A 12,137-nucleotide genomic window follows, 5' to 3' on the forward strand; every position below is an offset into this window, starting at 1 on the left:
ACACATTTTTATTATAAAAAATCAACATTAAATTATTCATTTAACAAATGAGACCAGATATGAGTCCGTGTCCTGTTCAGTCTATCTGAGTTCAGTATTAGTTTACGAGAAGAGCTAGTTTTAGCCTATTTCGTGACATGAAAATTCTTGACTGAATTCCACTGATTTTATAGGAACGGCCCACTCTGCGCGGTTTTGCGGTGAAACTTCGGTTTCGGCTTGGAGAAGAGGATCCTTGATAGAGAAAAGAGAGAGAGAGAGAGCCAGCCGGGGCCCGGCCGCGCATAGACGGAGAAATTGTCGCCAACGACGATGGAATTCGTGTCGCGGCTGAATTAAATTTGATTTACGAACGGTCCTGGCCAGGTCTCTCCGGGTCTCGACAATTTGTCCGATACACGAAAAACCGGGATACTTCAATGTGGTAACCAGCATTGTCGCCCACGTATTGTCGTCATCAATATTCCTCCATAGCCGGTGACTCGATCAAGCCGTCGATTATTGTAATTTATGTAAAGCAAATGGTAATGGCGCGATAACACTTGGTTAGGAATCACAAGCTCCGATTTCGAGGATAAATGAATGAATACCGCCTACTAATTAGCCGGGGTCGTTGATTATTTATGATCGTGAGTCCAACTTCCCTAGATGACCTACTGCCTGGACCCGGCAGCCATCGGTCCTTTCTTCTTTCTCCTACGATGTTGCTCTTTCACAATCTCTTCCTGGGAATTAGAAAATACGCACGATGAATACCCGGTTTCACGGCCGACACGGCGTTCTTTTTATTGGCATTATTGTTAGAGTTGCTCCGGTATGGCATAGTGCATTAATTGAGCTGCCTCTCACCTTAGAAGCGGTGAAAGAATGCGTTTCTGCACTTTTATGGCGCACCGTGGACCATTACCGTTTTCGGAGAAACGCGACTGATTATGATACGCCTGATCACAAGGCTGCCGTGAGGCAAACTTGAAGAATATTGCTGTTGTAAGAAACAGACGGGTCATCAGTCTAGTTGCTGCAGAAATTTTGAGGCTAAGCATGTAATGACTAGACTGCGAATGCAATGATGACAAAAATGAATACGCGTGATTTAAAACAGTAGGAATCCATTATATACAACTTCTTGAAATCATTGAGAAAAGGATGAAATTTTGATTTGGTCCCTGAGTCTTGCAATTAATGCAGTGCATTTTTATTTTTCATAAAAATCCGCAAACAATGACACATTAGCTATGAAGTAACATGAAATAAGTCCTATGAAATAATATATACTATACACAAAAATTTGAATAAATGTATGAAATTACAATTCATCCAGAGAGAAATGAAACATTTCAAGGTACGGTAGAACCTCGTTAGTTGCAACCTCGTTTATTGCATACTAGCAACTCCCACCACGTTCAAGATTCTTGACCTCATAGTAGGGATTGTGTGGGTACGTAGAAACAAAAGAAAGATCGACACTACGAATCACTATGATTGGTCGTTCGTTGCACAACCTCGATTTTTGCTCGCGTTTTCGATGTCGTGTCGTGCAACGAGCGAGGTTTTACTGTATTCGGGAAGCAGATAAATTTTCGGAGCAGCGGAGCGTAGAATCAATTTAAAGAAAGGTATGTTCTTCAGGGTACGATGATCTTTTACATTTAGTGTCAAAGAAGTGTACTGGAACCTGCAACCTGGAAGTGCATTTGCCAGCCGCAGAATGTAGGTAAAAGCAGTCGCGGAGGTGTGCCGGGACGCGTCGGAGCGGTGAAATGCATCGTGATGCGCGGGAAAAAAGATGCGTGGTACATCGACTCGGTTTTACCGGTTGCAGAGTCACTTTGACTTTCTTTCGATTCCAGTCGGGTCTGTTACGAGCATCGATTTTATACCTTTCACCGTGCCATCCTCCGCTTCCGCGATTGTTAGAACGACACCGGAAGTCGCTGGCGACCTGTCGATCGAATACAGATCGTCGCATCAACGCAGAATCGGCCGTGACTGGGTTCGGTTTCGATACGAGAAGCAATTTGCAACGAATTGAGTAGCTCGGTCGTCGGAACGCTTTCGTACGAATGCGGTGGCAACGATTTTACTGTCATTGTTAGTAAAAAAATGTGCGCACAATTGAAAATTTTAAATAAATCTATTAATGCTTTATAACCCCTTGAATTAAAATATCGAGACTAGAAACATATTCTTTTAAATATGTAAAATATGAATGTTATTAATACAAAAGCAAGTCGTTGCTTTTAATTGTAATTATCCTTGCTGAAATACTATGTATATGTATATCATTTTAATTGAATGTTATTTATGGATCAACTGATTTCTCAAAATATAAATGCACAAAAATAATGCACATGTTTTAAAACGAAATACTTAAGGATTAAAATAGTGTGTCTCTACAGCTACATGAATTAACACAATTTGTTAAAGACAAGAGCTTTTTGATCATTATAACTATACAGCGGATTTGTATATACACAATACAAATTTTCTGTGTCAAGTATGAGAAATTGAAGTCGAATAAAAGTTCCTTTCCTTTATGTTCTTTAAACAAAAGCTCATTGATAGACTTCCTGTAGGCGAAATAATAAAAATGGCGAAAGGAGTCAAGGAGAATGAATAGAATAATAAGGCAGCAGAGAATAATTGCAATCGAATCCGAAAGGACAATCATAAAGCTCGTAAGACAGCTTAATAGCTCGAAGCCTGCATCGCTTTCAATTTTGACGTAGAACCATGAACGATCTGTCGGAGGAAGATCAATCATTCAGCGATTCCAGGTCACGAACCTGTCTTTTTTCCCTAGGAAACTTGTTGGAGATGTATTATTGACCTCCGAGTCGTATCCCGATGCGCCGCCAGAGAAAACAGCGCAGAATAATAACGCGAGTTTCTCGCTACCGATAAAAGTACCGTTGACCCTGCGATCATCTTCATGTCGTACGAAGAACACCGTGGGATACCCGCTCGCGCATCAAATTTCTAGTGAAAGTGAAGATATGAAGTATTACTTATTCCTGGTTCATAGAAAATTCTAATTAAACCGGCTCCGCTAATGTCTTACACTAATGCGTTTTGCCAAGCCATCCATTTATTTCTGATAATGTAAAAATCCGCTAATGCGTCTTGCCAAATTATTCCTTTTACATTTTTGATCATATAACATTTTATACGATTTTACTATTTAAAAATCAATTTGTTAATAACAATGTAGATTTGGTAGATTGTATGTGATATTTTATAAAAATACACACACACACAGAGAGAGGGGATTCGAACATCAACATCGTAAAGAATATAATAAATCGTGACGAGTAATCTTAATAGTCTGTTAAGTCAATTAAATTGTGGTAAAAATCTTATTTTTCAACAATTGTTTTTACCAATTTTTCTTGTAAATTCGTTTAGCTACATACGCCAATTTCAAAAATGGGATTCGATTGACGGACATGTTGATCCTAACAGAGTTTGGTTTACTTAAAACATTGAAATAAAAATGATCAAGTTTGATATAAAGATGACGTCCTATACGAGGTAGACAAAATGCGGTAAAAGAATTCAGAAACTATGAATTGTAGCTTTTCTGATAACGTGATACCAGAGTCGTCAGATTAAGACTTGTGTCGCTATTAACTTACCCCTTCTACGACGTTATTCCCCACGTTTCCGCCGTGGCCTAATCACATGACGCGTTTCGGCTTTGTCTTGCATGAGTCACAATGTCACGTGACTAATCCCGGTACTGGCAGAGAGAGGGTAACTTTTTCCCCTCAATTCGTGCTCTCTCTCCTCATCTGGCGAGTCTGCGTGATACCATTACCATTTGAATATGAAGTATTAACACATTTCGGGCGTAGAGCACAATAGAATTAGGCGAATTAGTTTCGGAGGTCAGTATGAAATGCACACCGCTCGTCGCTGAAAGTTGTCATTACCGTTTATGATCGGGCCAGTTTGACTTTCTTTCGATTTAGGGTTGCAGCTGTCTTCTCCGCATTTTATATTCCAAAGGATAATGTTACTTTCACTGTGGCTGGAGCGCGTACGATTGACAGTAGCGTTTGAATCATTTTGCGAAACAACCGAGAAATCATCGTTCTTCGTAGTTGAGCGCTTCTTTTCCTGAAGAAAAGAAATAAGATTAATCATTTACAATCTCGTTCGTTTTTTTTTGTTCTTTTCTTTCTTATGTCGTAGTAAAAAAAAAATGATTTCGGCAGGTGCGGTGGAACGTGAATAACGATTCTTCCTTTCGGTTTGATAGTTTGATCGATTATATTTGACGTAACGATTACGAAACGCGTAATATCTATTAGCTGTTGAAAGACCGTTTTAAGTTCCACTTTCGAGCTATGAAAGTAATGGCTCGACTCGTTTTTAGTAAACTTAACGAGTATTAAAATTGAAAATGTTCTGGAACTTTGTTGAATTCCGTTGAGACTGTTATTTCATCTTATTTTGATCATTTAATGAGCTAGTTTGCAGATCCACAATTTAATAGAGATTCATTACGAGTTCGTTGCGTGCCACGATAGATGAATCTATTTTTTAATAGAAAGAACGGGGTCTGCATTTATTTTAATCAATGCTATCTGCGCTCGGAATAAATGCATTTTCACTTGTACTAAACCATTAACTTGTCATTTATATTCGTTTTCACTTTCCAATAACTGTTACACGTCATACCATATCCGCGCTGTTTCGTAACGATAATGATTTTCTCTTATAATTGTTTAAATTTCTTAAAGGGCGGAACTTCGTCTCGCTGGTTGTTTTATCGCCATTCTATAATTTCAGATACCTAACAAACTGACGAAAACATTTCGTAAAATGAAGAAGTACCTACGTGCAACTTGTCAAAAAATAATTAGCACCGTGACAAATGATACCTTAAAATTTATTCTCCGATTAGTCACTGTCCTGTATACAAATTGGACGCTCGTTCGATGTATTACACATTGAATCATTGCTTTTCGTGCGCCATTTGTGAAATTCACTCTCCGCAAAAATATACATATGTGCAGACGGAACACAGCTTTCCAACAGAACCAAGAAAGAGCATTTCCTTCGGCGAAAGACTACGGACAAGTTGAAGACACTTGGAAAGTTTGACTAAATATACACAAGTGGATTTTAGACCCCGTCTGAAAATATCTGAAGCAATAAATTATCTAAAAATATTTCGGAATTTTGTCTTCCTTTTAATCCCCAAAATTCACTTTTGAATTCTCAATAGAAACCCGTAATTCCTTCGCGAACGAAAACAAGAAAAAAACGATAAAGAATTTTGAGTGTTTCCTCCTCTCTGCGGTGGTATTACCATATACATAATATTCGCTTATGGTCGATAAAGGAGCCTTTGATCGACGTCGAGCACCGCTAGAAGCTGCGAAACGATCGGAGAAAGTAACTTTTAACTAATCCTATTTTTGATGTCCACGCAACGTCATTTCGACGACAAGAGAATATGAAAAAAAGTATTTTACATATGACACTGTTTTTTACCTGGTATCTCCCACGGAAGAAATTCGATACTTTCTATCGACAAATGATTTTGCAAAAATCATGACGGGCCGATTCGTCTTGTTCTGCAATTTCAATTTCTTTTAATCCTGAAATAGACGTCTTATGTAACATTCCTTTTAACAATGTAAAGAGCGATCCATAGTTTTTATACGGGTATTCTTAACTAGACTGTGGATTTTATGCTTTCATGATAAAAATGAGTATGTCATATGCGAAACAGTTAAAGCATTTAAATAACTTAGAAGTATTATTGTATTATTTTACTAAGTGTTTATGTAATTCCTGTATCTTGCAATTAATGCAGACAATTTTTAATCATAATCTGCAGTCTATTTTTTTTCATTCAAACAATTTTAGCCCTTAAGTGTACTTACTGTAAAAATTTTCTAACTAGGTGAGACTGTACAATGATTGGCACCCTAAGCCAAAATCGTAGTAAAAATCTTTTTATCTTTTTTTGAAATCTCTAAACGACCTTAACTTTCTATGATTATAAGCTAATAGAGATTTTTCAGAAAAATCAAACAGTTTTACGAGTCATAAATCTTTTATTACCACGCTTATACTAGCTTGCATGCGTTGTATGCGTCAAATCTTGTAATTAAATTTTAAACCACTTCATGAGCTAGAGACTTGAAACTTTAAACATAGCTCAGACCTGGATGATAATGCAATATTAAAAAACAAATTTTAAAAAAAACTGTGCGTCTAGAATAAAAAAAATGTTTATATTAATCGTTACACCTCGCCGCGCGACGCTTGGTAGTACGTCATCGCGTTCAGCGATTCCCACTGCACGCGCCAGTGCTCCCTACTCCACTACGTGTTCCCACTCCGACTCATCCCCACGCCACTGGCCCACTTTGCACCGAAGGAGCTCAGTGTGATTGTGGTGTTCCGTTCATTCAGTTCCATTTCGGACAATTTCGGAGTCCATCAAGAGACGTCGTCTCTCGGAGTCATCCCCTCATTCTATCTCGCGTATTTCCATATTTTGCATTTCTATATCTTACTATTTCATACCAGTATTACTATATCTTGAGTTCCATTTAAAAAAGACTAAAAAAATAAGAACATATATTTAGTGAATAACAATCGTAAGACAAATAGTACAGTCATTGGCACATTTGCTAGCAGTCATATGTGGAACTCTGTTATGAAAACTTGCAACTTTGCTTTGAAATATAAATAAAGAGCAACAAAAAATGATTTTCTATACCAGGAATTCTTAATATTTGCCGTTTAAATCAAAGATGTCAATAACTACTGCAGTGCCAGCAATAGTACAGTTTACCCTAATACTAAGCAATCCAAATGTTCTAAACAGATTTATATGCAGCTTTTACTCACTCGTTGTTGATCTTAAGACCTGTGTTCTCACAAATCAGGTACTAGCAGAGAGAGAGAGAGAGTAACTTTTTCCCCTCGATTCGAGTCAATTCCCCTCGTCTGGCAACTCTGAAAGAACACAAGATGCGACGGCTGAATGAATCGTGTACAAATTCAATGTCCTGCATGGATTTACCGTTTCCACGCGGAACAAAGATGGCCATTTCTACCATTCTCCTTTCACCGGTGTGGAATTATTAAATTCCGGCGCATCCGCCAGCGAGGAATTGTTTATCGCGAACATGTTCGCAAACGAATTAACAGCAGATGCATTTAATGTCGCGAAAGAAGATCTCCGGAACAGTGGCCACCGTGAACTGTTCACTTTCCTTCCGCGTTCACCTGACATTAATCGCGTCTGGTAATTCGTACGACGAGAGAGACGCTAATTGTAAGATTAATTTGCGAGTATTACGAGCACGCTTCCTGCGGCTTGCAAAACGGGTGAGGATTACCGAGTCGTAGGACTCGGTCAACTTAGGCGAATATCGGATACATTCTTGGTTCCAGCCATTAACCGTTCAGGGACGACGCCTGATTCTCAATTTCTTTCTGTAGAACCAACATTATGTGGTGTTATAAATACTGCTGTAGTATGCTGATTAATTCGATAATTCTCGTATTCGTAGCTGTTTTTAAAGTTAATTTTCAGATAGCGAATGAACATATTTCAGAATGCGATGTCCGCATATTTCCTGCACACCCTGTACAACTCGAAGAAAAAAGTTCCTGATCTAACTAGGAAGTTGAAACAAGAGGAATTCGACAGATTGCTCGGTTTCGATTCGCCGTGTATCGGCCGTTTCTGCGGGCGATTCTGCTGGCAGGTTGTGCAACTCAGCGACCCGTTCGTTGTGCACACATGCATACACGGTAGTTCGTCGTATTTGCAAATGAATGCAAGCCATTGTCCCGGAATTGTTGATTAGACGAGTCCTCCGACCCGCTTCCTGTCTTAACTCTTCCCGACGCGACGATCGTACGAGAAACATGAATTCTCTCACCTGTTCCGAACACAGAGACGATTCTCACCTGCAAACCTACACCAAACTCAACCCCAAGTTTACGAGAAATTTAACCCTTAGTCTTCCATGTTTGAGGCATTTTTTAACGACTAATAGTTCTTTAACACTAAACCTAGTAACACATGTATTCCTGCCTTTATTTACTTTAAAACAACTAATATTTTTTAATATCAAAATATAGTTTCTTTTATTTAGAAGTATAAATTCATGCTTTTTGAATGTCTTGACATTTTGGGGATGAATATTCAAAGGATAAAATAAAAACTACAATATAGAAATGTAAATTAATCAAAATTTTGTTGGTTTTGTTCACTTTTTTGAAAATGACACTAATGAGACGTATTACAGCATATATTAAACAATCTGGAAAAGTTTATGTAATACTGTAATTAATATTGTCACAGTGATTTTGACGATATTATATTGTAAATTGAATGAAGTACAATACGGGTGAAATCACCAGGACACGAATGACTCTTTCACAGTTTAAGGATTAAGCGATACTAGCCAAAATGTTAATTTAACACCAAACCTACCAAAAGCCTTAAAAGTAACTGATACACATGTTCCCTTATAATAATGACAAGATTGATTTTATTTAGACTTTGTGCGGTCCCTATTGTAATACGTGCTTAAGATATCTATACAACCATTCCTTATGAAATCATTTTTATTATTTCAATAATTGTAAAATAAAAAATCTGGAACCGGTCATTTTGACCGGTGGTGGTAGGTTTAGTATTAAAGCAGCGTTTTGCACATCCAAGCGAATTACAATTGCGTGAAACTATAATCTAATTGCACGCGAATTAAATGTGAACGTATTAAATATGTAGATGGTCTGGCGAACGTAATAATTTAGTTATTTTTTCGTGAGCTGTGTGTACACTAGATTGGCAAGAGAAGGGGAACAAATGTCTATTTAATCGTCTTTGTAGTGTGCTATTAAACGACGTTTAGTCTTCTGGTCTTTAGGATGGCTCGAGAGGAGGCGGAACATCCGTCGGGTCGGTAGCGGTAAAGCGGAAGAGGTGTCACCGCAAACATTGTTGCGCTAACGACCACTTAAGGATCTCGCTGGAATTAGCGGGTTGGCCATAGGTGGCTCATTTTATCGTGCTAGAAGTCGCGAAACGAACCTCGGCCCGATGCTACCGGACAATTATGCTTTCATGTAAATGTGCCTCATTAAGATGAACGAGACGAGATGCCTAATCGCACGCTGTCCCTGCAAATTAATCCTGAACTGACGGCGAACATTAATCACTTATTCTCACTTAAATTACCCATTACGCGGTTAATTCTGTCTTCCTGGCCATTAAAGTGCCAAGTCCTTTCTCGAAATTCTTTTCCCCGATAAGATTTATGTATCGCGCGGAGTTATAGACTGATCTGTGATGTCATTGGTGTCCAAATAAAATCATTTTCAGAAAGCTGTTCATCCTAAAAGAAACGAATAACGTCCACATTTGGTAGACGATGTTTACTATAAAAAATTTTGTACTATTTAGATTTTATTTTCACTTACAATTAGTTTAAAGCGCGCAGCTCCAGATGAATATTTCAGTAAAATTTTACAAAAGGTCCTATTACATTGAATAATAAAACTAGTCAACAGGAAATATGACTGCTGGACATTGCAACCTTCATTTTATACGGATTTGTACGGCTCTTGTTATAACGAAGTTCGTTAAAAAATTTCTGCTGTTAATGTTTCATAATCTCTGATTATAAAAGGAAAAATTCAGGAACAGTCCAGTAATGTTGATGAAACAAATAACGTTTTCTTAGAAGCTAGTGTTTCGGATTTCAACCCTCCGAGAATGCAAATGCACATAAACACCTGCAGCCCACTCATAAAAGCCGTGCGTCTTTCATCTACATATGAAGAAGCGATAGAACTTTCGACAAGCAGAATAATAGTGAATCAGGAGTGGGAAAAAATGTTTAAGAAGTGTAATGGAATTTCAAGCCACTTTCTCGTTTCGCAGCGCAAGTGACTCGATCCCTATCGCGTATTGTGTTCGCGTGTAATGCACATTGTACGAGTCATTTTCTCGCTCTTTATTACATATAAAAGAATAGCGTTAGCGGCGCACGGTAATTGCCGACTCCCGTGGCAAGATTCTCCAGCAAAGATTCCATGTAACAAAGGTGTAGATATTGACGGCTGTTGATACGATAAAAGGCAATAAATCAAATTCTAGGAGAAGTTTCCTAAAATTATTGCATTGGACCTGGTTGTAAAATGAATTTCTTTAAACGGATATAGAAGCTTGTACGTCATTATTATGAACCTCATTATTACGAAATAACATTGTAATTATCATTCATACTTGTCCTTCGTGTAAGATTCTGAGCATTATGTGTAAATATTTGAGAGGATGGTCGATAACTTATGCAAATCTTTGTACATCTGTGTGATGGCGTGCTATCTGATAATATTTTACAACAAAATTAATTTCTTTCTAGCCCCATCGTGAAGATCATTTTGTGAAATTTTCATAAATATCCACTGTGTACGACAAATATTAATTCTAGAAACATTATAAAATAGCGGAGACTTCTCGAATCCACCAACCAGATACATAATAAGAAAATAGTGGATGATTGTATGAATTGTTAATTATTAACCAGCCAATCGGGTGACTTTTCAGTTCTAAATACTTACAGAGATGTAACGCCAAGCAAATAAAATAACAAAAATTCTCAATTCTCAAGAGTGGTGAACTGGTAAAAATGTAAGGAGCAGAACATTCTTAATGAAAAATAGGAATTAAAATATTTTATTATTTTCAACTGCTCTCTCCTTTTCGGGAGACCACACCCAAAAATCGACACGTCTGTTATGCTACACCCTGTAGAAGCTTTTGTTTCTATGGAAGGCGTGTCTGTCGGAGCACGCGATGCTAAACGGTCCCGCGCCATTCGTCGGCCGGAATAAACAAACGGGTCATTAAAATTCGCCGAAAATACACGGGCGATCCTGTTCCGAGTTTTCGAGGATTAAGTCGAACTGTTGACACAGCCGGTTTATAAGTTTACTGGAAACCGATGCGACTTTCGATGCCCACGACTATTTTTAATCCCGTCGTGCGGAAAAACAACCGGCGAGAAGTGAACATGATCGATGCCCGCCGATCTCCTAATCCATTTCCCTTGTCTCGCGTTTCGCCGGGACGTTATATAATTATTGCAAATCCGTAGAAACGTGTTAGAAATATACACGGACGCTGTTTTGCACGCAAAGTCGCGCGGCTCGCGATGTGTGCAAACGGCGCGTACCGTGATTTCAGATTCGATCGGACACACGTAAGCGATTCGCGTGACCGGAATCACAATTGAACCAAAGTTGCGACAGTTTTGGTCGCTACCCCTGGATTTATGGGTTTTACTCAAAATTCAGGCGAACCGCTCAGTTTTCATTTATTATTTTGTGTCTCTCTGTTTCACAAACATCTTAAAGTTAATTGGATTTATTAGAAAAATTCTTTGTAAAGAGGTGTCATTATTTTTATACGAATATTTCGAAGATCTCCCTTTAACCCCTGATTTTCATGTAATAGTGAATTGAACATTGTCGTGCTCGAGTATGAATAAAATGAAAATGTACAGGAGGGGAGAAATTGTTTTCAGATTCGAAAGAAATCGTTTAATTGTCAGCATATATTGTAGCCCATTCGGAAATCGAGGGGAGACAAATATTTGATCGACGCGGTTGCGTAGAATACAGGAAATACGTAGAGTGCGTTACGCAAGGTAACGCAAGTAGAATACATTTTCGAAAGTGCGTAATGAAGAATCCGTGTACCGCTGCATTTCAAAATCGTGTAGAAAATGCCAAAGTTCAAGTATACAGGAGTCGTAATCGGAATGTAGACCCGACATTTCTGTTACTGCTGCTTCGCGTGCATCGGTGAATTTCGAATTGACGATAAACGTTGTACCACTTTTCTCGACCGACAAAAATTCCGAGCGGGTCCACGAAGCGTTTTCACCGAAACACGATGATTTCACAATTGTACGCTAACATTTACAATTACAACTTTATTGGACGTACCATGCTATTCTTAACACACATTAGCGTACACTCTTTTTCTAGATCCTCGGAAGCATACTTTTTCTTTTAAGTGTTCCTTTCCTGCCACGTGAAAGTAGATAAAGAGATAACTAATCAAACGAGAGAATTTGTCAAATAAG

At 38.3% G+C, this 12,137-nt stretch overlaps 2 protein-coding genes across 3 annotated transcripts in view; one reads left to right on the top strand and one right to left on the bottom strand.

Annotated features, from left to right (window-relative positions):
- Positions 1-12,137, top strand: part of LOC143211986 (retinoid-inducible serine carboxypeptidase) — a 55,290-nt gene that overhangs the window by 30,629 nt on the left and 12,524 nt on the right. The window lies entirely within an intron of this gene.
- On the bottom strand, positions 3,468-8,064 carry LOC143212013 (uncharacterized). Of its 2 annotated transcripts, XM_076430264.1 has the most exons (4): positions 6,874-8,064; positions 4,887-6,582; positions 3,933-4,119; positions 3,468-3,800 (listed from the first exon to the last, which is right to left on the bottom strand). In XM_076430264.1, exons 2-4 carry the CDS (start codon positions 4,962-4,964, stop codon positions 3,712-3,714), a joined length of 354 nt encoding a protein of 117 aa, XP_076286379.1. In that variant the 5' UTR covers positions 4,965-6,582; positions 6,874-8,064; the 3' UTR covers positions 3,468-3,711. The 2 variants fall into 2 exon arrangements, with proteins under 2 accessions (XP_076286379.1, XP_076286378.1); XM_076430263.1 differs by having other exon boundaries at positions 4,887-8,064.

This window comes from Lasioglossum baleicum, chromosome 9 (genome assembly GCF_051020765.1).
Source record: "Lasioglossum baleicum chromosome 9, iyLasBale1, whole genome shotgun sequence".
NCBI classification, from domain to species: domain Eukaryota; kingdom Metazoa; phylum Arthropoda; class Insecta; order Hymenoptera; family Halictidae; genus Lasioglossum; species Lasioglossum baleicum.

Excerpts from the sequence above, each read along its gene's own strand:
- LOC143212013 (XM_076430264.1), bottom strand. The coding sequence starts at position 4,964 with ATGATTCAATGTGTAATACATCGAACGAGCGTCCAATTTGTATACAGG. Across the intron at positions 4,120-4,886 it reads ATCGGAGAATAAATTTTAAG|GAAAAGAAGCGCTCAACTAC; the intron begins GTATCATTTGTC and ends TCTTTTCTTCAG. Across the intron at positions 3,801-3,932 it reads AACTGGCCCGATCATAAACG|ACTCGCCAGATGAGGAGAGA; the intron begins GTAATGACAACT and ends GGTATCACGCAG.